Here is a 27,990-nt window from a genome sequence, read left to right on the forward strand (position 1 = left end):
AAGAGTGTGCACAGGAATCAGACAAGGAACGGCTTGGCGCTTCCCCCTCCCCGCCTCCTTGGCCCCCCTCCCCACCAGGGCCGAGGAGGAGAGAAGGGGGATGCTGGCTTTTTGGTTCATTTGGAATTAAAAATTAAAAAAGGAATTAGTGTTTTACATATTTAAAGGAAAAGAGAAGAGTTAGACCCCAGAACAAAACCCAACCGAGCTGAGGTGGGGCTGGAAGCAGGGCAGGCCCAGCCAGAACTGGGGGTGAACTGGGGCAGGAGCAAGGCACCAGCTCCGCCCCACCACCTCCCCGCGCCCCGGAGAGCCCGCCCCGGGGGGAGCCCCGGGCTGGGAGGGCTCCTGCTCCAGTTTGCAGCCTCCTGCAGAGGCTTCCAGTTGCACAGGGAGCCCCAGGGCCTCCCGAAAGATCACAGCACATGGATGTGCCCCAGCACCACAGCCAAGAGGAGGAGGAGGAGGAGGAGGAGCACATCCCAGCTCCTGCGGCAGCCCAGGCCAGGATGCCGATGAGCACCCCCTGCACCCTCTGAGAGAGGGCAGGGGAGCTGGGTTCCCCCCAGACAGGCTCCCAGCCCCACTGCAGACAGGTAAGGCTCCCAGTGGGGAAGGGAAGAGCTCAGCCCTGCCAGAAGCCCGGGAAACTCCCCTTTCCCAGGGAAGCAGCTGGACAGTACGATTCAAAGAGCTATTTCACAGTGGCAAAAGAAAGGCACGTGTCAAGAGAAAGTCAGCGGGGCAGCGCCGCGGGATCCCGGCTCCAGGTGCCCGGCACAGTGCGCCCTGAACCGCCCGCTCTCCCCAAAACCCTGCCGCATCTCCTCCCTCCGCGGGACCCCAGCCCACGCCCCCCTCCTCACAGAAGGATCCTCCTCAGACAGACACTGGGTGGGAGCCAGGGCCCCATCCAGACCCCTCTGCAGGATCCAGAGCTGGATCTCCCCCTTCCCACGCCCTCAAAGCCTCATCTAGAGCAAAGCAAGAGACATTATTGCTGCTTTTCCTTCCTCTCGCCCCCCCGTGCCTCCAGCCCCCGGACTCTGGTCCTACAGCCCTCAGGGAGGAGGGATGCTCCTGTTGTCCCCATGGCCCCGGCTGAAGAGTGATCCTGCACAAAAAAATATATCCTATAGGCAACAAAACCAAACCAAAAACAAGGCGGCGGCGAGTGAGGTCCCAGTCCCTGTCCCTGCAGACGCCTCGGAGCAGGGCGAAGGCGTGGGAGAGAAGGCAGCTCCTGGTCAAGGCAGAGATCCGAGTCCTTGTGCAGCATCCACGCCGGCTGATCCGGCAGAGTCAGGCAGGAAGGTTTAACTCTCAGGAAGAGGGAGGTGGTGGAGGACGGGAGGAGGAGGAGTTGTTCTCAGTGGTGGTGTCCCAGAACAGGGAGGTGCAGCGGCCCGAGGAGACCGAGTGGCCCGGGCTGCCCCGGGGACCCGGCCCAGGCGTTTGGCTGGATGGTTGGCACAGAGAGTCCAGCAAAAATTCCAACAATAAGACAAGGTAAAAGTCGGTCCATTCCACCATGAAGAGTTATATATTTATATATATAATATATTATCAACCCAAACGGAGTGGAGGCGGGGAGGCCAGCTAGATCTTCTGCTGTGGAGAGAGAGAGAGAGAGGGGGACAGGCATTAAGGCTGGAGCAGGAGCAAGGGCGGAGGCAGGATCACGGCACCAGTGATTGCAGCAGCAGTGATTGGAGCAGGATTTGGCTGGCCAAGCACCCCTAAGAGCACAGCAGGATCTGTCACCACTGTCAGATTGGGCAGGACACCGTGGGACATACCGACACGGGGGAGGGCACAGCAGCATCTTCCTCTGCCTCCTCTACCTCGGGCTGAGACTCCTGCCCCTCCTCCTGCTGCAGACACATGGGGTTAGTAGGGGGCCATGGCATGGGGGGTGTTAGTTGTGGGAGCCCAGCTCTCCCCTCCTCTGCCAGCCAGGACAGCAATGCAGCATTTCCTGCACCCATCCCACTCTTCCCGAGTTCAGGAGAACTGCTCACCATCAGCGGCGCTGCCTTCACCGGCTCCATCTCCCCGAGGTCACCGGATCGGTCCAGCGTCCTGCTGTGGTCCCTCTCATTGAGCGTGGAATAGTTGTCTGGAGCAGGAGCAGGGACAGTCGGTCAGTCTGCTGCACCACCCCCGCAGCAGATGTGAGCTCTGCCCCACTCCCCACATACCGAGGGAGGGTCCCCTCTCCTACCTGGTCCCATGTTGCTCATCTGGATCTCCTCCCGGGAGGATTTCTTGTCTACAAGCATGGGAGAGCACATCAGGGACAGTCCCTGCAGCCAGGAGCCGCAGAGGAACTGCTCCCTGCCCTGGCTGGGGGAGCCCGGGCACAGCTGCAGCTGCAGCTCTGTGACCCAAGGACACGACAGGACCTAAGGTGCCAGCCCCAAGAAGCCATCTAAGGCCCAAACTGACGGCTCTGATGTCCAGGAAAGCCACCCAAGTCCCAGACTGATGGCCTTGTGTGAGCAGCTGTGGCTGCCAGGGAAGCCAAAGCTGAAGAGCAGGGAGGGGACCAACACCAGCTGCTCTGGGTACCCACGAAGCAGAGGGACAATGGCGGGCACGGTGCTGAAGGCGGGCACATACCTGTTTTTTGGTTCCTGTCGATGAGAGGCAAGGTGCTGTCATCAAAGGAGTTGCCTCCCTGGGTCCGAGAGGCATTGCTCAGGTTCACCTACCGTAACAGACAGTGACCACTCAAACCCTGGGCCTGGAGGCTCCTTCCCACCAGCACTAGCACAAACCCAGGAGCCCTCCCACGGCCCTTGAGGAAGGGGCCCAAAGTAACCAGAGGGTGCTGAAGCCCCCACTGCACCCCTGTCAGAATGGGGGGACCTGCGTGGACCAGGGCAGTGCCCAGCCCTCCAGCAGCAAGGGCAGTCCCCGCTTTTGGGAAGGAAACTGAGCCTGGGAGAACCTCATTCTTCAGCACTGCCACAGCAGCACTTGGGGTGACAAAATTCCTGCCTCATGCTCATGTGGGACATGGGGCACAACACTTTACAGAGTGTTCCGAGCAGAGACTTCCTGCTGGCCATTGGCTGAAAAACAGCACAGGGACACCTCTGCGAGTGCCCAGTGCCACCAGCAGGGTGAAGAGCTGCAGGCCAGTACTGCCAAGCTCCAGGAACAGCCTCCTCCCTGCTGCAGGACCCCCCACCGACCGCCCCAGGGCATCCCCGCACCTGGAAATCTGACTTCTTCCAGCCTTCCTTCTCAAGGGGCTTCCGCAGCTCCTTATAGCCCCAGACTGTCTGCAGGACGAGGGCGGCTGCCCGGACTTCTCTCTCTGAGCGGTTCCTAGGGAGAGGCGAAGGAAGAGATGTTTGGAAACCTGGAGAAAGTGAAGCCCCTCTCCACCCCCGGCATCATCCTTTGAGCAGAGCCTACCCAGATTTGTTGATCAGCACAAGCTTCTCGATGCCCTGTGTTTCCCGGAGCTTCTTGGCCGCCTCGAGGTTGTCCACGATCACTTCATTGATGGTGTTGAGGATTGACACTACTGTGTCCTCAGAGAGGTTTTTGGCAGGGGTCTGCTGGCCTCCAGGCAGGTTCTTCACCAGGTTGGGGATGGCATGTTTGCCTGGAAAGGATAAAGAGCTGGGCATGAGCAAGCAGGCAACAGGACTGAAGGGAAAACCACCGGCAGGTGACCCATTGTGCTGCCCCTCTCTGCAGAGCTCAGCACTCTCTGCTCTGTGCGGGGTCAGCAGACAGAAGCTGGGCTGACGCTGTGCCCACGCACTTCCCCAGCGGCCAGGAGGAGGAGGAGGAGGAGGAAGCTCCTGCCTAGCCCGCGTGGGTACAGGGAGCGTGCCGTCCTCACCGATCAGCTCCTTGTTGCGCAGGTCCACAGCCAGGTTGCGCAGGGCCCCGGACGCCGCTTTCACCACGCGCTCGCTGTCGTGGGTCAGGAGGTCGGCGATGGCGGAGAGCCCCTTCTCCTGGCGCAGGGCCGAGCGGATGTAGCGGCCGTACTGCGGGCAGGCACGGGGCCACCGCGTCACCCGGGGCTGGGCACACCCGCCGGCCCCACGGGCGGTGCTCCCGGCCCCCTCCCTGCCACGCCGCCAGCTCTGCGGGCACTCACCGTCCAGCTGCCCGCGCACAGGTTCTGGATGGCTCCAGCCGAAGCCTCCAGGATAGCTGGGGTCTTGCTTTCCTTCAGGAGGGAGATGTATATCCGCACCACTTCTGGCTGGAAGAGGAGCTCGTAGCCTGCCGGGAGCACATGGGTAGGAAGGGCTTATCCAAGGGCTCCAGCAGCGTCTGCCTAATCCAAAGGGGCACTGCTGGGCAGATGAGGCTGGAAGCTTCTTCCCAGGCTCCCAGGGGGTAGGATCCTTGGCACAGAGGGCCAGGCTGCCCCAGGGTACCAGAGACTCCAGCCGCTGCTTGGCCAGGGACTGTGATTGACATGCAGCGAGGCTTCTGGGAATGACCCTTACTCATTCTGGGAACGACCCTTGCTCATTCTTATGAGTGGGGAACACTTCACCACAGAGATTTTAGGTTTAAATCGTGCCTGTTCCTCACGCCCAGGAGAGAGAAGCAGGCACAAGGGCAGCTGTGCTGGCGAGTCTGAGACCACCAGAGGGCTGTGTCACTGTGCTCAGCCCCTGAAGCAGTACTTCCCTCTGAAGGGTGGCTGTCCTGAGACAGCGCTGACCTCATCCATGCACAAGATCCTCACAACTACTGGCAGAGCTCTCGTTTTAACAGGCCCTTGGGCATTCCTGCTCCAAACCCAACTTCTGCCCATCGGAGAGGCTCACTTGAATGGCAAACAGCTCCTCTTGCTCGCTCCTCTCCCAGGCTGCTGTGGCAAAAGCTGCCCTGACACCCAAGCCCTGCATAATTGCTCAAGGAGCATACCTTTGGCTGGAGTTGTTCTTTTGGGAAAATCCACTGTGTCGGCACCAGGGTCTTCCGGGAGCTTTTTACCTTCAAAGGGCAAGTGGAGAGGTGTGAGACTCCTCCTCTCCCCACCCACCTTGGCCCAACAGCTCTTTGCCACTTGCAGGAAAAAGCCCAGAGGCGAGCTGAAGCCAAGCAACCAGCGTGTCCCAGGAGAGGACATTGGGGGCATTAGCCACGCTGCAGGCAGAACGTGCCCAGCTGGGGAGGGGGGACAAAGAGAGCTGTAGAAAGCACCCAATTAAACCACAGGAAAAGTAAAACCAAGAGCGCACTCACCTCTGGAGAACCACTCGTCTATTGGTGAGGCGGAGAGAAGGACAGGAGAGAGGGGAGGCAGGAGAAGAGAGGTGCCGACAGCGTCATGGGGCAGATCATTTGGCAAGAAAGCAAAGGGGAGGGGAAGGGGTAACACAGGAGACAAGGGAAGGCGTGGAATTAATGGACATGTATCCGTCACCATCCCACCACCACGGACACCCACCACAGCTTGTGTCAAACGCTTTGGGGCAAGCCAAGCAGCAGCTCCCAGAGCCAGGGAAGCAGGGACCACTGCGCCTCTGGAGAAAGCTGCCCCCTCCAGCCTTCACATGAGATGCCCCAGTAGGAGCACAGAGACCCCAGACCACCCTCGAGAGCCGCCTCTGTCCCCCTCCCTCCCCTCCCTGCTGCTGCTGGCACACGAACCTTTGCCTTTCTTGGCCCCGAAGCAGCTGGCGGCGTGGGGCCCGGCATTGTTGGCAGGGGCAAGGGGCGTCTCCTGGTAGCGCTCGGCGTGGGGGATCTCGCGGTGGACTTGGTAGGACAGGTTCCTCAGCAGGCACACACAGTTCTCCACCAGCTGGGGAGAGAACCAGAGCGTCTGACTGAGACGCTGGGAGCAGCACTCCAGCTCCACGAGCGAGGGCCCGACCCAGCCTTCAGCTTAAAGCTCAAGGAAAACCCAAGCCAAGACCTTAACCCAGGCAGACTGGGAAGCCCTGAGCCAGGGAGAGCAGCGTGGGGATGAGTGACACAACCAGGCCCCCGCTGGGGAGGCCAACATTGCTACCCCAAACCACAGGCCGAGTGCCAGACACCTCCTGGTCCAACTGCGCCAGGTGCACCCCACGCAGGCTCTCCCCTTCCCGACATCGACCCCGCTGTGGGGTACCTTGCTGTCCGAGTCCTTCTGGCCGATCTCGGACTGCACGATGTAGATCAGGGCGTCCACCAGCCCGTCACATTCCCGCAGCTTCCGACGGGCCTCGCTCCGCTCCGAGCTCACGTTCCTGGCAGGCAGGAGAGAACCGTCACAGGAGAGACAGCTGAGAGCAGGCGAGGGGCAGCCCGCACCCCGCAGAGCTCAAGAGAGAAAACGGCTCCTGTGGCTCCCCTCACCGAGGGGAAACGCCTCCAAACTCAGGGTCTGTGTCACCAGCAGCTGTCTTAGCAGAGCAGCTGCTCCACAGACCTCTGGAAGTGCCAGGAACGGCCCGGAAAGAGTGTTGCAGCCCAAACCCAGGCCAGTGCTCCGACAGATCCATACCTAAGGCAGCCAGCGGTGTTGGTGAGCACCGACTCCCACTCTATATGGCGGGGTTTGGAGTCCTCGTTGGGCTCCCGCTCCCAGCCGGAGCGGGGAATGACCACCTCATCCGTCAGGGCATGTAGTGCGTGATCCACGATGGCCATCTTGATGGAGTCGTGTGAGGAGAGGTTCCACAACGTCCCTGCAACGCCACAAGCGGAAGGTGAGCACTCGGACCCCGGTCACAGACCCCACCCCGGGGCCAAGCCTGCCCTGCCCTCCCTGGAGTCACTACCTGTGATGACCTCGGTGAGGTCCATGTCGTGGGCCTTGCGCAGCAGGCGCACCAGCGCGGGCACGCCGTCGCAGTTCTTGATGGCGATCTTGTTATCCTGGTCCTTGCCGAAGGAGATGTTCTTGAGGGCTCCGCAGGCGCCGTAGTGCACCTCCTTCTTGGGGTGGTCCAGCAGCCCCACGAGCACGGGGATGCCCTTCAGCCGGCGCACCTCCGTCTTCACCTTGTCGTTGCGGTAGCACAGGTGCTGCAGGTAGGCGGCCGCGTTGGACTTGACGGCATCCAGCCGGAAGCTCAGCATGGCTATGACCTCTGGCAGCTCCGGCTGGCGCCAGTTCCCTGGGGCCGGGCCACCTTTCCGCAGGCTGTCCAGGCTGGCCAGGCTGCCCCGCTCGTGCTGGGCCAGCGGGGCCCAGTAGTACCGGTCGGGGGCCACGTCGTCCACCAGCATGTCTTCATAACTCCTAGGAGAGAGGGCAGAGGGTGTCTGAGCACAATCCCGGACCTGGGGGAGGCTGTGCCCCCTCCAGCCCACTGGAAGGGATGAAGCTGGATCCTGGTCTCTGAGCCCTGTGGAAGCAGGAGCCAGCCCCGGGGCACGGGCAAGAGCCAGCCCCACAGGCAAGGTGCACTGCTGCCCACCCCCGTCCTGACCAGGAGCAGCTCATCCACAGACTGGCAGCGCTGGGAATGAGCCCAAAAAAGCACACGGAAGTTTGAAGTGTTAACTACTGCCCCACATGCCGAAGTGACATTTCACACCCCCAGAACACACACCTCTTCTCAAACCCCAGATTCTCCCATTTTTGCAGTCACTGGCACTATAATCCTTCTCCCACACAGGCAGAGGAATCCACTGATTTCCAACAGAAAGGGATGGGAGGGAACAGCTCTGTCACCCCTGCTGTGCCAGGACACTGAGGACATTCAAACAAGACCCAAGGAGAGGCTTCCACTCTCTGCTCTGGTTCACACCTGCCCCAGGGGCTGCTCAGCCACCTCCCGAGCTCCTGGATCAGGCACACTCAGCTCCTGCCCATGAGCATCCTGACAAGGATGGTGGCAGGTCCTGCTGCTGCCACCACGTCCCTTCCTACAGCCTCTGGTACAGGACTTGCCCAAGCCACCAGCTTTAGAGCCGCTTGTGCAGCCACGCACCCACCGGGCGTTGTGGCACGGCCGTGGTGCGGTGGCGGGCTGCCAGGCTGGCTTCCAGCAGGTCCCAGTGGGGACCACACCTGGCTGCTCAGAGGTGCCGAGGAGCAGCAGCAGCACAAGGCTGGAGCGGGACGCAGCCACCAACATTTGCCAACACGGCTGGCAGCTGATCCTGCTCCCGTGCCAAGACTCAAGCTCCCTGGAAGGGAGGTCCCATCCCGCCACGGTGCCAGATCCCACCCTGCAAGTGTGGAGGATTCCACCTCCTGCGGTGCCGGATCCCCCCCCAGGCAAGACGGGGCTGGGCAGGGAGCAGGAAGGACCCCCCTTCCCTGCAGAGGGAGCTCCGAGAAGAGCCCCAGAGCAGGGGCCGGAGCTCTCCGCAGCTGACGGCAGCCAGCACGCGCGGTGTCCCGCGGCTCGAGGCGCTCCTTCGGCTCCGCGTGCCTGGCGAGCTGCCTCCCCGAAGGGAAGTCGTTAACAGCCAGGCTCCTGCTCAAGACAAACATCTGTGAGGCGGGGGGACGCTGCTCTCCCTGTTCCCATCGCTGCGAGCTGGGCAGCCTGTGCGGACGGTAACTGAGAAGGTGAGGGACAAGCCAAGCTCAACAGCGCCTGGATTCCACAGATTGCTGTGATCTTTATCGCTCTCTCTGCCCGGGGAAGGAGAGCCGGCTCAGGGGCCCACCAACCCATCTTTCATACCCTGAATCGTTCCCACAACTCCAACAGAGTTGACCTCTCCCTGCATGACCCACATCCCCCAGCCTCCCACCCGGCTGCAGCTCCTGCACCCCCTGTCCTCCAGGACCTGGAGGAGCAGGAGCACAGACACCTTCCTGAGCAGCAGAGAGGGCTTGTGGTCTCAAAGGCCACCCAGGACACAGCCCAGGGAAAGTACATGAGCCAGAGTCTCTGTATGGCCAAGCAGCCAGGGGTTGGACACACCTGTGTAACCCCTTCTCGCCAGGATGTTCCCTGAGGGATGAGACCTGATGGCCATGTGCTCAAAACTGCCCACACTGGCTCGTCCCCGGCTGCCCAAGGGGGGAAAAGCCTGGAGCAGCCCTGCCTGCCTTCCTCCAGTCGGCACAAGCTGCACAAAGCGAGGACGCCGAGCAAATCCATCTGGGTGAGCAACCGCCCTGACTGGTTCAGCAGAGCCCAGGAGCACTTGTGCTGGCACCAGCCACAAGGACAGACAAAGCTGCTCCTTCAGTCCCTCTCGCAGCCAGGAGCTACCCCGGATTTACAGCATGCACCTGGATTGGGCAAATCTCCACAGGGGCTGGCAAGAGTCTCCTCTCCCCCAGGTCTCTCTCCCTGTTGTCTCTGTTTTGTGTCCCAGGATTTTAGGCAGCCTGTGCTGAGCCTTACCTGTCTGCCTGGGCCCACTCTGGGGCACTCAGGAGGTGCTGACACAGTCCCTTCCCCATCTCCAGGACTCTGGCTCAGCCCCTCGCTCCACTGCTACCTCACCACCCCCAGAGCCATCCCCCAGCACCTGCCCGAAGTCCTGCTGACAGCCCAGCAAGGAGCAGAGCAGGAAGCAGTACTTGCGTGGGGACAGCTGGCACCAGAGATCAACGGGCAGGAGTCACGACCTCAGGCATGTGACATCCTGAATGCCTGGCAGGGCAGGAAGGAGCTCCAGGACCCTGCTCTGGCCTCTGAGGGCAGCGCAGCCCAGCAAGCTGGAGGAGCCACCATCGCCACAGACACACGAGGAGGAGAAGCTGCTGCTGCTGCCGAACAGGTTGAGCAGCTTCTCCCACCCTGCCCTGTGGCAGGGTCGGGCTGTGCAGGAACGCTCCCAGGGCACTGTGGGGCCGAGCCCTGCTCACCCCAGCCTGGGCTCGGCTCCGCTTCCCGGGGCTGCTCTTGGCTCAGAGAGAGCACAAGCGTGGGACTGCAGCTGCTCCCGACACACAACCCACACAGGCACCACTCCCAGAGGGATGCACCACACTGGGGCACACACGGCCCTGGTGGCACAGAAGGAAGGGCCTGGAGCTACATCCAGCTGCCCACCGGAACTCCTGGCTGCAGGACGACTGGCTCAATTAGCACCCAGGTTTAACCACCAATTAAGCAGACAATTAGAAGCGGATGCAAGTTTTCTCCTGCGTGAGCCACGTGTGACTCAGCTCAAAGTGTTGTGTCCGTGGTCCTGCCTCCTCCAAGGAGGGTGAAGTTCAAGGGACCCCAGAGCACCCCAGAGCCTCCTGCCACGTACCTGAGGCGCCGCCGAGCATCAGACGGGGTCCCCGCCCTCCTGGCCGTGCCGTAGTCAGACATGAGCCCGTAGTCCACGTCTTCAAAGCCCACACTGCGCTGGTCATCCTCCAGGCCGTAGGGCTCGGGGTGGAAATGGTTGAGGTCCATGTTGCTGCCCCCAACGCGCACCTGGGGCTGGGGGCCGTAGATGTCCTGGCGGCTGGGGGCGCGGTAGGTGTCCATGGAGGGGCGGTAGCGCTCGTCGATGCGGGTGACGCGGGACAGGCTGCCGTAGCTGTGGTCGCTGCCCGGGTACCCGTCCTCGTAGGGGCGGCCGTAGCCGTCGGGGTAGTGGTAGTTGCGAGGGAGGGTGGCTGTGCCCGCCTGGCCCAGGTAGCTGCCGGGGCCCCCGTTGCCGTTCTTGCGGAAGTTCCTGTCCATGGTCTGGACGTAGTTGCTGGTGACGGGGGACGTTTCCAAAGGCAGCCCGTCAGGCCCCACCGGCACCTGCTGCACCGTCCGGGTGGTCACGGTCTTCACCACTTTCTTCACCTGGAAGGGGTGACACGTGCGCAGGACACGCTCACATCAGGAAACCCACCGTGTCCCTGCGTCCCCACGTTCCCCTGCCGGCCCAGCACTTTACTTCAGGACCATTTTACGCCCTGTTTCAGCTCATGGCAGAGCACCCAGCCACCAGGGTCCCCCACCGTGCCCTGTCCCTCCGTGGTGTCCCCAGGCCTGTACCGTGGTCTCTGTACGCCGGGTTGTCCCATCATCTGATGTCTCCACAGACACAACTGACATGGCCCCTTCCGGGTCCTCCTCCATGGTGTACGTCTCCTCCACGATCTGGCCCGGGTCCTGCATCCTGGGGATTGTGCTGTACAAGAGGTGGCTGTGGTCCTGACGGGAGAAAGCAACAGGCAGTCAGACCCTGTCACCAGTCTGGACCTTCCTGGGAGTCAGCTGGATGAGAGATCTTTCCTCACAGGGAGCCCTGATACCTTTCGGAAGACAGTACCTTTAAGCCAGAGTGGCCACATGAAAAGCCCAAGTCACCCTCTCCCAGTTGGAATGGGGACACTGGGGCACTGTCCTGGACCCTCCCCCAGCAAGGAGGCTGCCCGCAGCCAGAGGGCCGAGCTCCCCCTACCTGTGGCCCGTTGAGCTTCAGATCTGAATATTTCTGCCTTTCCAGGTCAGCATCGCCCAGGAAACGTCCGTTCTGAAACACAGCAGGGCAGCAGGCCTGTTACTACACGGATCCACCATGCATCCATCCTCACCTCCCTGCAGGGCCCTGAGCAGCCCGTCTCACGCATCGGACAGACACACCCGCCGTGCACCCCACGGGAGCCCCAGGAGAGGAACGTACTCCTCAGGGGTCTGTGCCATGTGCAGCAAAACCTCCTCTGGGCCAGCCTGGGGAAGAGTCGGAGGAGACACCCTGACATCCCAGCTCTCCTGCACGCTCCTGATGGAATGGCCACGACCTTTCCCTGCTCCCCAGCAGGGCCCCAGACACCTTCCACATCTCCCAAGGCAGGAGCCACCAGTGACCCCAGAGGCCCCCCCGGGCCTGGGGGAACCGCGCGGTGGCCGATCGCAGGGTGCTGCTGTTTGACACTTGAACTCTTCCTCTGTCCATCCTGCCCTGCCCCACAGGTCCCTCCTGGCACCACCACCTTCCACAGCCGGAAAGGCACCCGGCTCCTGCACACCACCATGCACCAGCCCTCCAGGCACCCCTCTCCGACTGAGCCTGAGAAAGTGAGGAGACACCTCAAGCCAAGGCAGATGAGACCACATTTCCAGCCCTGCAGAGAAGATCTCTCCAAGCCCTGGTATGGCCATGGGGGGACCGACAGACTCCAGGGATTTGCCCTTTGTCACACACAGAGGGAGACACGCAGCCCCCAGCCCCAGCATTTCAGCTGCCCTCCAAGCAGCCGAGTGGGATGGGGAGCAGAGATGCCCTGGAACTGAGCACAGCCGACCTCTGACCTTCCCAAAACCAGACCAGAGCCGACCTGGCAGCAAGACCCTCCAGGCTGGCACCTCCTCCCCCGAAGCCTCTGTCTGCCGAGGGAGGCCTGCGCACCCCCAGACCAACTCCAGTACACCAGTGCCACAAGAACAGCTGGGCCCTCCTCCTCCTCCCGTATCCAAGGAGGGCCGAGGGGAGGCAGCTCCGGGGGCTCCAGGAGCCTGTGCACGCCCCTCTGCCGAGGGGGTGTTTTACCTGGTGCCGCCGGGTGAGCGTGCCGTTGGCCAAGCCCGGGCCGGCGTCCTGTGGGGAGACCCGCACTCGCTCCAGCTGGGCTGAGACATGGCGCCGTTCCTCCTCCAGGGCCCGGGTCAGCTTCTCGAACTGTGCCTCCTGCTCCTTGACAGAGGCAAGGATGCTGGCGGTCGACTCCACTTCCGAGTCGTCCATGGGTGACGGGTGCCCAGGGTGGGCAGGGCGGGGGGCACAGGGAGGCACAAGCGAAGGCGGCTTGGTGGCAAGGTGAGGGTGGGAAAAGTGACCTCGAAGGGCAGGAGCCCCTCTCTTCACTGCACATGATTTTGGGGGAGGAAAGGAGGAGAGAAGAGCGGTCAGAAGAGACTGATTTCATTAAGAAAGATTTTCAGAACAGGGGGAAAAAAAAAAAAAAAAAAAAAATTCTTACGGCATTAACACCCGCTCCCACCCATCACCAGAGAGCTGGCAAGAGGGTCCTGGAGCAGGACTCAGATGCAAACTGCCCCAGCGTTAAAGCCTGGAAAAATGTCACTGTGGGGCCAGAAGGTTCCCCCAGCACACCAAACAGGTGGGGCTGAGCCAGGTTCAGAAGAGCTGCTGTGGGCTGAGGGAAAACCTCATGGGTAAGGAAAAGCTGTGGGCAGAAAGTGCAGGAGGGGAGGGCATGTCCCTGGGGTGGGGCAGGGGACACTCCTGAAGAACAAGAAGTGACCCACATCCCACCACTTCCTCCAGGGAAGGGCGGAGGGAGAGGGCCCTGTCACTTATCTGCTCCCTCCTCCTTGGTGTGGTAAGAGATGGGGAGACGGCCCTGGCTAAACAGCTCCTTCCTAGCCAGGAAAGGGGATGGAATGCAATGGGATCCCACTAATGGGGATCCCATCAGCCCCTGTGACTGCTGCCAAAACTCACCACCCTCCAGGGATGCTCAGCCCACAGACCAAGGAATGGGCTTTGGCCTGGACCCCTCCAACATCCCCGCCCAAAGGAGAACAGCAAGTGAGCCACAATCAACATTTTGGTACAGAAAGGCAATATTGTTCCATACAGACCTGTTAGAGGAGGAAGCTCAGGTTTGATTGGCAAAGGCACGGGACAGCCAGGTCTAGACGCAGAGAGTCATGGGAGAAACAGCCCAGCCACCACAGTGAGGAAGCAGGAGGGAAGAGAGCTGCAGGGACAGCGGGAGCAGGTCAAAATCACACACGGGAACTCCAAACAGGAGGTAGGGCAGGCACGGAGCTGGGAAACAGGCGCCTCTCTCCCACCCCCTCCCCTCTGAAGGATGGGCAGCGTCTGGAAGGGCCGGTGGGCAGCAAACGCGGCGCTGCTCCCACAACAGCCCCCAGCTCTACGGAGACTCCAGCACCCCTCACTGTTCCCAGCGATGGGAGAAACGGCAGAGGCGGGGAGGAGTGGCCAGGGCTCAGCCCTCCACCCCTCCCGCACAGCCTGGCTGAGTCCCTGCAAGCCCGAGAGGTTTTCCCAAAGCTGTGCAGTCACGGCAGGCGTGTGGGGACTCGCTCGAGCCGGGCAGGCGGCACAGAGGCTGCTTTCCCACGGTCTCCAGCACCAGCTCTGCCCACTCCGCTCCCCGGTGCCACGGCCCCGGAGCGCCGATAAGGACGACCCGGGGCTGAGAGCTCGCTTAGGCAGCATCCCCGCTCCCAGCACCTCCTGCAGCCCCTCGGGACCCAGCCTGCAGCACATGCTGGTGCACAGGAGCTCAGTAAAGCCTCTTCTGGTCCGTCACACCCCTCCCCACTCCTCCTGTGGCTCTGCTCCCCAAAGCCTCCCTCGGGTGCAGGCGCGTGTCAGCCACGGTGGCACCGCCGTGACGGAGCCCAGCCACGCAGGGTGGACGCTTTCCAAGCGCTTTGGAGGGCGCCCACAGCACGTTCCGCCATCTGGTCACTGCCACTCTGTCATCTGCCTTCATCAGTAAAAAAATCCAGTTGCTCTACTCGTGCCCACGTGGTGCCCAGCAGGAGAAGGAGCTGTGGCACACCCAGCCAAGCCCGGCACCCTGGGAGGAACACGGCCCACCACCCTCTGGAGCCCAGGCAAGCTTTTGGAGGCTCCCAGACACAACTCCTGGCGCATGCACGAAGCTTTCCACCACTCCCACCTCGCGGCAGGTACTCCCTGAGGCTTTTCCAACCGATCGGCTGCCCGAGCCTTGTATGGAAATGCAAGGATGGCTCTGACCCTTGCTGCTCACCTGCCCTGCGGACTTGCAGGATTCTCCAAAGGAGAGGCTCAGTGCCTCCCAGAACAGTGCTGACACATCCCAACTCTCATCCCTGGGTAGCACTCCGTATCTCTGGTGGGCTACCACCCACTTTAAGCAGGGACACAGATCCTCAGCCTTTCCAGGGCTCCCTGACAGAAGGGGAGCAGCTCCTTGCCACATCCCAGTATTGTCCAGCAGGACACAGGGCAGTCCTACCACCCCACAAAACAGCAGCATCCAAAATCCCAGCCAGCAGTCCCCCGGCTCGTTGGGATTTGTTTCCAGACTGGTATTTCAGCAAACCCTTTAAAGGAGGGGAACAGCCCCCTGTGGAGGAGGGATCCTCCACAACATGGCCTTGTCCAAGCAGCTGTGCTCCCCAGCCAGCCCTCAACTGTGCTGATGCAGAAGAGGCAGATTTTTAGGGCACGGGAGGGCAGAGGCAGCGCCCTGACTCCAAGGAGAGACTTGGCTAGTCTGGTCTCATGAAGAGGATCACGCCTGCAGCAAGTGTGGACTAGCAGGGTCTGGCTCTGTGGGAAGCATGGACAGGAGAGACGGGAGCCCCAGGAGATCCCCTTGGTCCCACACGGCTGCCAGGCAGGGCCCGCACAGCCCACTGGGCCGCCCCAGCCCCAAGTCCCCACCTCTGCACGTTCCCTGGGAATGGGGCTGGGAATCATGGACACTAACAATGAAACCTGCAGGGCTGTTAGGGCCCCAGATAAGGGGCCAGAGCAGCTGCGAGGCTGTTTCCTTCCCGTCCCTTCCACAGGGAGTAAACACAACAGCAGGGGAAGGAACAGGACAGGTCCCGCACCCTCCGGCTCCCGTCCCCTCGCACCCGCAAATCCACCAGTGGATGCTCAGGAGGGGCCACCCTGAGGGTCTCTCAGCAGGATCAGGCCACGTTAAGCAGAGAGACTCGGTGTCAGGGGCCATGCTGCCTGCGCAGTCGCCATTCCTGCCCTGAGCACTGGACATGGCTCCACAAGGGGCAAGAGGTCCCAGCAGAACGGGGCCTCTCCCAGTTTTCCTCCACCACCAGGACACACCAGCTCTCTCCACCCTCATTCCAGCCATTGTCTCTATCGATCTGGGATTAAAGACATAATTATGGAGAGGCAGTGGCAGGTCCAGAGAGGCCAGCAAGAGCTGTCCCCGCAGACACAGCCAACACCATCCCGGCTGGAGCACGGCCATTCCCTGGGTTTGGCACACAACCTCCAAACTCGGCCCTACACCCCTCAGCCGTGAAGAAACCACCCCACATTCAGGGACGGGGCACAGCACAGCCCCTTGATGCATCCCAATGCCTGTTTGGGGCACTCAGTGGCCATCTCTGGAGCAAGGCAGGGAGGGCAGGAAGGGGAGAGCCTCAGTTATGCATCCTGCTCCCTCCAGCCAGTGAGCTGCTTGTGACAGCGCAAAGCCAAGTACACAGGAACCCGCAAGGGTGAAATTCCAGGGATCGCTTTGCGCCCATTCCCCCCCCTCCTCTTCCCCCCAGCCTCTGAAGATCCAACTACAGAGCATTCTTCCAGAGCCAGACCCTGACCGGCTCTGAGGATGGCTCATGAAGGCCCTTTCATCATGAGAGAGGCACTTGCTGACACACCCGTTACTTAAAAACCCCAGCAAGCCAAAAATATTTCAGCTGGCTCAGTTCAGGGCAAACCAAAAAGCCTAAGGACAAAGCACACCCTGAGCGGCTTCACCCCAGGGGCAGAACCCTCTCCGTTCCCCCAGCAGTCAGTACGAGGGAACCCCAGGGAACAACGCAGTGACCCAGGAAGCTCCACACCTAAATCCCCCTGGCCTTATCTCCCAACTTCCCGGCACCAGCCCCACCCTGTGCTGCGCCCACAGGTCCCAAAGCCAGAGCGGGTCCACTGGAGAGATGTCACAGAGCCTCGGGAGCAGAGCTGCTTGCTGGCCAGCAGGCAGCTGCCAGCCCACCTGTGTGCACAGAGCTTCCCCACCACGATCTTCCAGTCTGGATAAAGGCTCGGCCACAGCCGGACAGGCACCCCAGACCCTGAGCCCTCCACAGCTCTTCAGCTGCAGCCAGCTTTGACACGGCAGGTTCTTCCAAAACCTCTCACCCTGGCTTCTTCTGGCAGAACTGCCTTCCCACAGAACAAATCCTTTCCCTGGAAAAATAAACTTCCAGGGCCAAACCACAGACATACCCTCTTAGAGTTCACCTGCACCCTCCTCTGCCAGAGGATGGAGTCCAGGCCTTGAAGGCTCCCCACCAGGAGCGTTTTCCTGGAGTCTGCCACGGAAAGATTAACCCCAGGGCCCCGACTGAGCCAGCAGATGGGGAATTGTATTCCACAGGCCAGGGAAAATGGACAAGATCTGGCAGATAAGACTCAGGCTGGAGGCTTGACAGGCAGCACCACTGCAGCACAGGGGATCTCCAGCATAGTCCTCTACGTGGATTCTTCCAACAACCTGCTCCAGCCCTGCTCCATGCCCCGAGTCCCTGGAGAGCTGTCACCCAAAGGTCTTGGGATCCCTGGGGCTAAGGCCGCTGCCTCAGCACAGAACACTTCGGGCAAAGTTCAACCCAAGCACTGCCAAGTCAGAATCTCCTCTGCCACATCATCCCTGCCCCAGCAGCCTAAGGGACGCACCAGGCGCCCACGGCCATCGTCCTGTGGCCACCAGGGAGGGGGAACAGAATGGCATCGGCTCTGTCTGCCACGTCCCGGCCCTTCACGCAGCTTCACTGCTTGTTTGAGACCCCCAGACACCTGTCCAGCACGCGGCAAGGTTTGTCACCATGGCCAGACACCCTTGGCAGCCCCCACACCGTGAAGCATGAGCAGAGCCCTTCTCCTCCAGCTCCATCAGAGCCAGGACGGACACAGCCCCTCATCCAGGCTGGCTGAGCCCCCGTGGGGCTCCTGGGCCAGACCCACCTGCCACGCTGACAAGAAGGGATGCGCTTCCTGAGGAATTTTGCAACACAGTCCCCAACTCTGCTCCGATAACTGGCCTTTCCCTCTCAGCCCGAGGGTCTGAGGAGAGCCAGCTGGCTGCCCGCTCTCTGAAAGCTCTCAGCACCAGACCCTGTCCTCGAGAAAGAGAGGAAGCAACGAATTCTCCTGATTGCAGCTGCCTATCATGATGCACTTAGGAAAACAGAAACTCCATCAATAATTCAAGCCTGCAGTTGTCCGAGTGCTCGCAGTGCACTTGCTCTGCACAAACTCACAGCCCTGCTAATTCACCACAGGCTTCTGGTCAGTCTCAATTACCTAAAAAATAAATGAGCCGGCATCCTTGGCATCTTTCCCCATGCTGAGCGCAGGGTGCAGGCTCACACATCAACCCTTAGACCTCAGCCTGGCCAAAGCAGCAGGGCACGGGAGGGGCGACCACGGGCCTGGGCTGTGTCCAGCTCAGAGCGCCCACAGCCCTCAGGCCATGGGGGAAGCAGGACAGCTGGTGGTGGGCAGTAGATCCCACATCCCTGTGCGGGTGAAGGAGAGTTTTGGCTGCTTTTCTCTCTCCCCCGGAGGCAGGAAGGTGCCCACAGCCATCACTGCAGAGCAGCCCACCCTTGAGGGACCCCTGCCCAGGACTACATCCTCATTGCCAGGCTGTGTGAGGCCCCTTGCCCCCACTCCCCAGCATACCCTGGCCCTGCCAGACGCTACATCGGACGAGAGGTTTCCCCGCCTCCTGCCCTGGGCTCCAGGAGGGCTCTTCCTGCCGGCAGGTCACAGAGCACAGTGGACTTCGGGCAGGCTGGCAGGTGGCCAGGAAAGGGCTGCTCCAGCGGCAGGTCGGACACCGCCCTGGGCGCCTGCCTGCTCCGGCCCAGCCCCACCTTCCCCGTGGAGAGCCGTGCCCCAGGTGCCGGTCACGGCAGGAGCCCGGCGGGTGAACACCCAGGAGCGGCGCCGCGGGCGGGGACAGGCAGGGAGCCGTTCCTCCTCCGCCCGTCACACCCAACTGGTTGGACTGGCAGCGGGATCGCCGCCTGGCCTACCTCACCTGCCGCCCCCAGTGCCAGGGATGACGATGGCCACGTAGCCGGGACGGGTTGGGAAAGCCTCCCTTCGGAGAGGGGAGTCACCTGGAGACGCAAGCCGGGTGCAGATCGCACCTTATAAGGGAGCGGGCCGGCAGCCAGGGAGCAGGATGAGGAGGGAGCGATAAGGGCAGGGTGGGGCTGGAGGGGAGGAAGCAGAAGGAAGCAGGAGTGTGGGTCGTTCCCTCAGCCAGGGCAGGGGGCCGAGAACGGAGATACCGATCGGGTCTGCAGGACAGGTCTGGACACAGCCGACGTTGTGAAACACGGGCGATCCCCTGGGGAAGGGATCTGTCCCTGGCTGCGCTGAGGTCACCGGGCCGGTGCCACCCCGGCAGGGCCAAGAGCGAGGCAGCCGAGCACGGAGCGGCGCAGGGTCGGCTGTGGAGAGCTGCGATTGTTCTGCTGGAATGCCAGCAATCCTGCGGCGGGGCAGCTGTCCTCCCAGGCACGCCAGGGGCCACTCGCCCGCCTCCGAGCACGGCCAGGACACAGCATGCCAGGAGCTCCTTCCCTCCAGGAGAGCCGGGAAGCGGCCGACCCTCTGCACCGGCTGGATGGAGCACCACGGCGAGGGGAAGGGAGACGAGCTTCCCTCGGCATTTTCAGGGAGGAGAGGACCGCAGGAGGGCAGCCAAGCGGCCGGGCTCCGGGCAGAGCCTCTGTCCGCCCGCAGCCCCCAAGCGGGACGGCCACAGGGCCGGAGCCTTCCTGCCAGCAACATCCTGCTGCATCCCACTGCCCCACTGCTCCCATGGGGCACTGCCGCGAAGGTCCCCGCCCTGGGGACAGCAGCAAGCAGGGTCCCCGCCGCCCCTCTGCACCAGCCCCACGGCTCACACCCCCAGGCCCAGGAGATTCACATGTCGGGAGCCCTGCAGCAGCACAAAGGCGGCTCTCTCTCCTCGCTGTGGGAATTCGCAGCTGAGCGCTCGGCAGGGACAAAGGGATTTCACAGGCACATCCCCAGCCGGCGGCCGGCCTCCCTCCCCCCGGCGTCCCCGCTTCCTGTCACAGTAGCACCAGACCTCGGGGGCGCAGCAGCAAACAAACACCCAGCGCCGGATTCTGGGAATGGGGCCAGAGCATTCCCGGGGCAGGCCACGCTTCGGCAAGCCAGCGGGCTCCTGCTTCACCCCAGCGGCTCCCGGGCAGGGGGAGGCAGCAGCCCCCCGGCTCTGCCACCGCGGCCCCAGGCGAGCAGGTGAGCCGGGGGGATTGCAGGGCAGCCCCCTGCTCCACCCAAGGAGCAATGGCCACCTCGAAGGGGGACATGAGCTGTCCCCACGGCCACAAAGCTCAGTGGACGCTAGCACAGGGCTGAAGGTCAACGCGGCCCCCCAGGCTCCAGCCACGCCAATGTCCCTGCCCTTCACCCGTCCCCCCCACCCTCCACCAGGCTCAACTTTGCCATTCAGCTGCCTCTCTCCCACAGAGAGAACAAACACACCAGAGATAAGGGCCATACTGGCGGAGTCCAGGGAGCAAAGTCCCCTCTGTGAGACCCGAGGCTGCCTGCCCAAGCCGAGGGCACTGCAGGTGGGGGAAACTGTACGCTGTGGCTCCCCATCCCAGGGGCACATGAGCTACTCCAGAGCACACAAGCGCTGCTGGCTGTCCCCAAGCAGAGAGTGCAGTCTGGCGGCCAGCATTCCCAGCAGGATTAGGGGCAGCCTCCCTTTATCAGGCCACGGGCGCAGGCACCTGCAGCTACCTGTGCCAGCCCAGCACCCGGGCACACGGATCTGGGACCATTCCCGGGCATAGAGCTCTCCCCACAGCCCTCTTCCCAAGGAAGCCACTTGAGATCATTTCCTGTCCCGCACCTGCAGCCCCAGGAACCAGTCCTGGCTCCAGTTACCCTGCTCCAACCAGTGGACAAAGGAAGCACAGGAGAATCTCACTGGCACCAGCACAGGCCCTGCACCACCGGGGAGAGCCAGCACTATCCGCCCTTCCTGCAAGAGCAAGTCACCAAGGAACCAGGAGTGGGGAGAAGGGCAGGAGACAGGGCCCCCCAGCCTTCCCAGCAACCCCACGTGGGGTCTCCCCACCCAAAGGGTACCCGGGCACCCCTGAGGCTGACAGGGCGCCCCTCCCTCTGCCAGAGGGGACACGCTCCCCTCCGCTCCCCGCGCTGAGCAAACAGGTGAAGTAGCATTTGGTGAGGGAGTGGCCAGGAGGGAATTGCCGAGATTAAGCCAAGCTGGCCGGAGGGAGTGGCCCAGGAGCGGGACCCCCTGCTCCCCCTCACCCCAGCCAGCCCAGACTCCCCGAGCAGGTAGGGCGGCCGAGGGCTGAGTCAGAGCACAAACCACGCGGGGCTGGGCTGAACTGCCCGGCTCCTCTCGCTCGGCATGACCTCATCAGGTGCCCGGCTCTCCAACTGCACGCGTGCATCTGCTGGAGACGGCTCCGAGGGCCCTGGCAAGAGCAGTAATGAACGGGTGAAGGAAAGCCACTGGAGAAGCATCAGGCAGGAGCCAGGGAGTGAATCACGCACGGCTGGAGGTGGGGAAGGGGGTGCTGCAGCAGGGTGACAGCGAGCCCCCCAGAGCACTCCGAGGCCCCGCGAGCTGCGCACACAGGCTGGCGGGAGCCAGCGCTCACACAGAGCGGCAAGGGACACACAGGAGAGCGGGCCAGGCCATGCTCAGAGGGACGGCAGGACCCCATCCTGCCCCAGCCCCGTGCCCAAGCTGCCTGCACCCCCAGCTCTCTCACCAAGAAGCAGCTTCCCAGGCTCCTGTGCGAGCCAAAGGGAAGGAAACCTGCGCTTCCTGGTCAGACAGGAGATGACATCGTGGCTTCCCTTTCCTGCAAGTTTCTAAACACGACGTCCTGCCAAGGACCACTCCCCGCCGCCCCTGGCCTCCACGCAGACGACCTGGAACCAGGCTGGGAATGCCAGGCACGGGCACCACCACCAGCCCAGCCTCGGCCAGCTGTGCCAGCCAGAAGGTCAGCGTGGCCCACCCAGGAGAGCAGATGCCTGGCCTTCCAGCTTGCTGAAAGCATCCTGCCTCCAGGGAACGCATCCAGGGGTTCTCTCACCCACAGTGCTATCACATTGCTGTCCAGGGCTGGGAGCATCCTAGAGGAGAGGGTGGAAGATGTTTTCCAACCCTGTGAGGCTCTGGCTGTGCCCGCCATGCCCCAGAGATGGGTTGGTTACCCGCACAGCTACAGCAGCACCAATACCACAACCCCAGAACAACATGTGCCCCCTAAACCAGCTCTCCAGCCTCCCTCACACACCTCATCTCCGTGGCTGCACGACTCCCTCAGGGCTCCCTGACACCATGGGGCTGCCAAGGGTCCTGAAGGCAGGACAGGGCACCCTGGGAAGCCAAGCACGAGTCCCCTCAGAGCTCTCACGGCTGCCAGAGCTTTGCTCCGCAGGCCCATCCACCTGCCCTTCACAGGGCAGCTCCTCTTGCTGCTGAAAGGAGAACGGAGAAGGGAAGTGAGTGGTTTTCCACCCCAGCCAGCTGCTGGTGACAGACCCTGGGCAGAGATCAGGGGAGAGCAGGTGGCTCTGCCGCACCAGTGCCTTCTGGAGGTAAAAGGAGGCAAAAAAGAGAAGGGAGAGGAACGATGGCACAAAGCCAACCTGGAGTAAGCGGGCTCCCCACATCAGAGAGGATTTCTCCCAGAAACACCCTGGGCTCTCCACCTCCTCCCCCTCAGACCCCAGCGAGCAGGAGGGGGATGACATCTCTCCCCCCAGAGCGAGCCGGCCTGCCCGCAGCTGAGCCAAGCATGGCAAGCAGCAGCCCTGCGTGCAGCAACACGCTCGCAGGAATGTGTTACTCCATTGGGCAAGGGGCCTGCCAGCAGCATGCAAACACCCCCGGTGACCCACCCTTCCAGGTCGGAAAAACTCGTCTTTGCAGTTCCACACACTCCCTCCCACCCACAGCAGATACCCACATGCAGCCCAGCACCACCGCCTCTCCTTTCCGACTGGGCCGGGACTGGGAGCACCGGGAAGCAGCTGAGAGAGCCAGGGGCTCTTCTCAGAACGGACCAGCCCCAGCGTCACACGAGATGGGGGAGAGAGGAAAACGCATCGTCTGGGGACAGGGAGACGCCTTCCTCCTTCTGGACAGGGCGGGAACCAGTTCCCCATATTCATCCAGTCCAAGGCCACCCGGCTCTCACACACAGGGCCACCTTGCTCCCTCCCCCAGGTAACCACTCTCCTATGCAGGAGGCACTTTCACGGTTGCAAAAGCTGCGTGAGACGAGGGGAGAAGGGAGAGCTGCCCTCCCGCGTGCTCCGGCTGCTGTCTCCCCATGCCCAGTGCCCACAGCTCAGCCCTCGGGGACCCAGCAGTAGCAGGTACAGCTCAGGTGTGCCCAGGAGGGCCAGTGAACTTTGAGCAGCATTTGCTGTGACCAGGGCCAACGCCCAGAGGCCAGGATGGAGGTACGGGAACAGCTCCTGCCCTCACATGCACGAGCCCAGCACACTGCTGCCACCAACCCCAGCCCACCCAGGGGCAACTCATACAAGCCCTGGAGCTGCAGATGTTTCCAGAGCACCACCACCCTGGCCAGGCTATAGGAGAGCTGTTCCTAGGGCTTGGCCCCCACCCCAATTTGCCTGGACCCTTCCCTGTTTGTGCTGGAAAGCCAGGCACACCTGGCCTGGACAAGCACCCCACCACTGGTACCACAGCAGAAATCCCCCGCCCCATCAGCACAAACATCTGGGCACAGAACTGCTAAAATCGAACACGGGATAAAGGGTTCAGCCTGGCTCAGGTCCTCAGGCCTGCACTGGCACAAGCATTCTTGGAGTGGGTAAGAGCTCTGCAGTGCAAAGTCACCGTGGACCTGCCGCACAAGGTTAGGGACACCAGCACAAGCTCCTGGGACCCTCCACTTCTGTCAGCATCCCCTGGCAGGGAAGGCCATTGCCCTGAAGGCGGCAGGAGCCAGTGTGGAGGGCTGGGCAGCAGGGACCATTCGTTCCCACCTCAGTCCAGGGTCCGTACACGCCAGACGTCCCACTGCCAACCTCCGACCAGCAGCTGCTCCGGGCTGGGAAGAGCAGATGAAAGCAGAGGTGACTGGCACCCTGGTTAAGGGTTGGCCCATCCTGGCACCACGCCTGGCAGCTTGCGCTCCTTAGTCACTGGTTTGCCCCCACACCCAGCAGAGCCACCTCATCTCGCCCCTCCTCGCACAGGCCACCACAAGGAAGCAGTATTCCTCACAGGGAAAAGCTGCATCCTCCATGGCCAAAGGGGAACAACAGGATCGCACTGCCACCCCCCAACAGGCTGGGGGCACACGGGAACACAACAGAGCACATGAACCCAGAGGTCAGGCCCCGCACGCAGCGGTCACCGGACAGGGCAGAGGGACAGGCGCGCCTGTGCTGAACCAGCACCAGAAGCCTTCCTGGAGGGAAGAAAGGCGGATTAGCAACAAGCACAAGACAGGCAGGAGCCGGACAGACTCATCAGCCTGCTGCTGGGGGTTTCCAGCATAAGAACTGGCTCTAAGAAACCATTTCCTCCCCCAGACAGCCTCCTAGGATGATATAAAGCAAAGAGAAGGTTGTGGCCACCTCGGAGAACTCGAGGACTTTGGTCGAGAGCCCGTAAATCCAACCCCTTTCCGACAGCCTAGCGCTGAGGCACATTCCTGAACTCTGTGCCAGAGGACAACCTCCTCCACTGGCCAAGCCCTGTGTCACACACAGAGGAGTGCCTGAATCACCCAGGTTCGAGTTTTGTCATCACATCCAGGCAACACCTGTTGTCTTCTATTGACCCAAACCAGCTCCGGGTTCCGCTCCTCTCTGTCAGCGAGGCACGGACAGGACACAGCCACGGCGCTGCAGAGACACGGGTGTTCAGAGCCAGGAGAGCTCTGCACTTCCCCGGAGACAGCATCACCACAGTCTTGGGAAAGGGCTCTGTCCTTGCCAGCAGTAAATGAGAGACAGTTATGAGGGGTTGTTGGGAAGGGAAACCAAGAGCTTTACCCAGCACTCTCCCCCTAAGGCCACAGACATTGGTAAGCTATTTCGAGAAGCCAACAGCCTTCCAGGCACGGTCCAAGCCACACTATTATTTTCTGGGTGTCCTAAAGCCACCTCCACTGCAGATACAATGGGCCAAGGTCTTATCTCCGTGCCAGAGGCTGGAGGAGGGAAGAGATGAGAGGCAATCCAGGGACAGACGCCGGCTCCGCGGTCTGGGCTGGACCATTCATCTGACTCCCAGCCCATCTTTAGGGAAGGGATGGCCTCAAGGGCTCCTCAACCACAAAGATCAGGCCCTGACCTCCGCGTCGGAAGGGAGGAGGCTCACCCCTCCGTGGCCGCCCAGGCAAGCCCAGCACGCTCCACTGAGCGAGCGCTTTCATCCTCCCACCCCTTCCAGGAAGGCTCCGCGCGAGATTCCAGCAACGCTGCACACAGCAAAGGACAGTCATCTGCACACTCAAGAGTCTGGCTAAGCTCAGCCAAGTGGAAGAGCAGATCCTTAAAAACTGCCTTATTGCTGTTGACAGAGCACGAGCAAACACCAGCAGGTAAGGAACCTGCCTCAAGAAAGCCCTGGGAGCGGGATGGAGCGGACAAGGTACCCCTGGGGAAGATGACTAACAATTCCCCTGCCTAGATTCTTCCCACAGACCTGGTGGACACTGCCCCGCTCCACAGGCAGGAGCCCCAGCAGAGGCAGCAGCCTGGGAGTCACCAGCCAGCCGCTGACCCCACCTTGCCACAGCCAGGAGAGAGGGCATGGAAGTGGCAACTTCAAACACAAGCTCTGAGCACGGCTTATGGGATCCCAGCATGCCTGCAGAGCTGAGGACAAGCTCAGTGCTCCACTGCAAAGACCTGGGCAGCCGAGTCCAAAAGCATCTGTGCGGCACAAGGAGGGCATCAGTGAAACCACAGGTAGCTGCAGTTCAATACCACCACAAGGCTCCGTGTGCCCAGATGCTCCCCTCTGGCTCAGCGGGAGCTGGACAGAAGCCTGGGACAGGAACCTCCAGCTCCTGCTGGTCACAGGACAGCCCAGCCCTCCCAGATAATGGCCTGCGAGCCCCATCGTCACCGGCTCCCTAGAAGGGCATAAGCACCGAGCCCTTGGAGAGAGAGAGAGGGAGGCACTCCAGGAGGTCCACCCCTCTCTCCCAACAATCAGAGGAAGCTTTGTTGTCCAGGCTCCCTCGCCCAAAGCCCAGGGCCATAACGGAGGCGCCCCACCTCCCTTCAGCCAGCCCGCGGGTGCCTCGCCGATGCCAGCAGCCCTCATGACTGAGAGCCACCCAAACTTTCTCACCCCAAGCTAAGTCTCCTCACTGCAACGCTCCGAGGAGGCATAGGAATGCCCACGGTGCAGGGGAAAGCGATGCCGAAGGAGGTCACCGGAGAAGGCATAGCGAGCGCTGGGTAGGGGGGAGGCAGCCGGGCTGTCGCTAAATGACAGTGTGGCCAAGGGAGACTCAGAACGAAGCGGCTGCTGAGCAGACCCCCGAGGCCGGCTCCGGCACCCTCCTGCCTCCCCGGGAAGCGTTTCGGTGTCGCTTGTGAGCTCGGGCGGACGGGCCTGTCGGGCTGTTTTTAAGCTCAGAGCGGTTCTATTAGGAGGAGGCGCAGCCCCACCCGCACGCTTGACCCCCCCGGGCACACCGGCCCCTTCCCCGCCAGAACAAAGGCGCAGGCGAACGACACACCGGGCGATGAGTCCCTGCGCGGACGGGCAGAGCCGAACCGGGAGGCCGGACGCAGAGCCGGAGAGCCGGGCCGTGCCCCGGTCGAGACCCCGCGGAGGGCCGCAGCCCCGATCCCCGCCCGGGGGCGGGGGGGCCCGCCGGTGCCGGCCGCGGGAAGCTGGCACACGGGCCGCCTTTGTTCCGGGCAGGGCGAGCGGCGGCGGCCCCGGGCGGGGAGCGGGGCGCCCGCCCGGCCCAGCCGCCTTTGTGTCGCTCCCCGCGGGCTCCCGGGCGCCGCCAGCGCCCCCGCCAGGGCCGGGCTCCGCCGCCCCACCGGTCCCGCGGGGCGCGGCCGCGCCTGGCACCGGCTCCCGGGCAGGACGGGGCTCCCGGGGCCCGGTACCGACCGGGCCCGGCAGGAGAGCGCGGCCAAGCTCCGATCCGGCCCCGCCGGGCGAGGACCGGACCGGACCGGCCCGCCCCGCCGCGGGGGCGTGCGGCGCCCGGCAGGCGCCGGCCCGCACCGGCTCCACTTCCTTCCCTCTGCTCCCCCGAGCGGCGGCGCGGACGCCGCGATCGGAACTCACCGTGGCCGGGCTCCTCGGCGGGCGGGCGGGCGGGCGAGGGGGGGCGGTCCCGCCCCGCGGCGGCGGCACGGCCGCCCGGCCCGCTCCGCGGGTCCCGCCGCGGCGGCGAGGCGAGAGGCGAGGCGGGCGCCCGGTGCGGCGGCGGCGCGGGTCAGGCCGGGTCCCGCCGGGCGGCGCGGGGCGGTGTGCGCGGAGCGCGGGGTCGGTCGGGTCCCGCCGTGCGCCCGCGCCGCTCCCGCACCTAAAATGGAAGTTGGTCCGGCGGGCGGGGCGGGGCGGGCGCGGGGCCGCCCCCGGCGTCAGCGGCCGCGACGAGGACGGGCGGGACCGGGGCGGGGCCTGGGCGGCCGTCCCAGTGGGGTCTGTCCCGAGAGCGGTCTGTGCCCCGCGTGCTCCGTGCCGGTGGGGTCTGCCCCAGCGGTGCATGTTCTCCAAACTGGGGTCTGTCCTCAGACGGGCTCCACGTCGGGGCCATGCCGCCCCGGGCGCAGACCAGCTCCTCCTCAAGGTCCGGGTCTGCCCCGGCCCGGCAAGGGGCTCTCGGCGACACCCCCGGAGCAGAGCCTCCTCCGGCCTGTCCCGCTGGAGCGGCGGGAGAACAGGTTACCCTGCCCAGGGTGGAACTTGCCCAGAAGCAAGATTCCATGGCAGGACGGGCTGCAGTACGTCCCCGGGAAGTCACCCGGTCCTCTCTGGCTCGAGGGAAGAGGTGCTGGCGGGACCCCAGCCACAGCTCATCCTCAGTGGTGGAGGGGTTCCCCTTCCCTGGGAGGCAAGGAAGTGATGCCGGGCCAGCCCCATCGCGCGTTCCGGGCTGCTCCCCTGGGAGAAGTCCAGGTCCCCCGAAGGTGACAGTTTTCTGCCTCGTGCCTGGTCAGGCACCGGGGAGAACCCTGCCTGCTCCTGACTGCAAAACTCTTAGTGAGATAATGATAGAGGAAAAGAGCTGAGGACGGGTTTGGGTGGGATAGGTGATTCTTGGGGTAAATATGAGCTGGGAGGCAGGGAGGATTCGATAACAGCCTGAGGATGGAGGTGTGAATGATGTGATCCCGAGC

The 27,990-nt window shown here is 62.9% G+C and overlaps 1 protein-coding gene across 6 annotated transcripts; it reads right to left on the reverse strand.

The window, feature by feature from the left end:
• Window positions 1-26,997, reverse strand: CTNND1 (catenin delta 1). 6 transcript variants are annotated; one of them, XM_082283048.1, is made up of 20 exons: window positions 26,933-26,965; window positions 13,434-13,552; window positions 12,379-12,692; window positions 11,290-11,361; window positions 10,881-11,039; window positions 10,153-10,685; window positions 6,759-7,222; window positions 6,482-6,665; window positions 6,107-6,224; window positions 5,641-5,794; window positions 5,233-5,250; window positions 4,912-4,980; window positions 4,127-4,254; window positions 3,863-4,013; window positions 3,427-3,619; window positions 3,222-3,336; window positions 2,623-2,710; window positions 2,225-2,272; window positions 2,022-2,119; window positions 1-1,608 (listed from the first exon to the last, which is right to left on the reverse strand). In XM_082283048.1, the coding sequence occupies exons 3-20, from the start codon at window positions 12,571-12,573 to the stop codon at window positions 1,600-1,602; spliced, it is 2,796 nt and encodes a 931-aa protein (XP_082139174.1). In that variant the 5' UTR covers window positions 12,574-12,692; window positions 13,434-13,552; window positions 26,933-26,965; the 3' UTR covers window positions 1-1,599. The 6 variants fall into 6 exon arrangements, with proteins under 6 accessions (XP_082139174.1, XP_082139173.1, XP_082139175.1 ...); XM_082283047.1 differs by having other exon boundaries at window positions 1-1,611; XM_082283049.1 differs by lacking the exon at window positions 5,233-5,250 and having other exon boundaries at window positions 1-1,611.
• Between the last annotated feature and the right edge of the window lie 993 nt (window positions 26,998-27,990).

Source organism: Coloeus monedula, assembly GCF_965178545.1.
Source record: "Coloeus monedula genome assembly, chromosome: 6".
NCBI classification, from domain to species: Eukaryota; Metazoa; Chordata; class Aves; order Passeriformes; family Corvidae; genus Coloeus; species Coloeus monedula.

Coding starts and splice junctions, on each gene's coding strand:
- CTNND1 (XM_082283047.1), bottom strand. CDS start 12,573: ATGGACGACTCGGAAGTGGAGTCGACCGCCAGCATCCTTGCCTCTGTC. Junction 11,040..11,289: donor TGAAGCTCAACGGGCCACAG/GTAGGGGGAGCT, acceptor TTCTCCCGTCAG/GACCACAGCCACCTCTTGTA. Junction 3,337..3,426: donor GTGCTGATCAACAAATCTGG/GTAGGCTCTGCT, acceptor GCCTCTCCCTAG/GAACCGCTCAGAGAGAGAAG.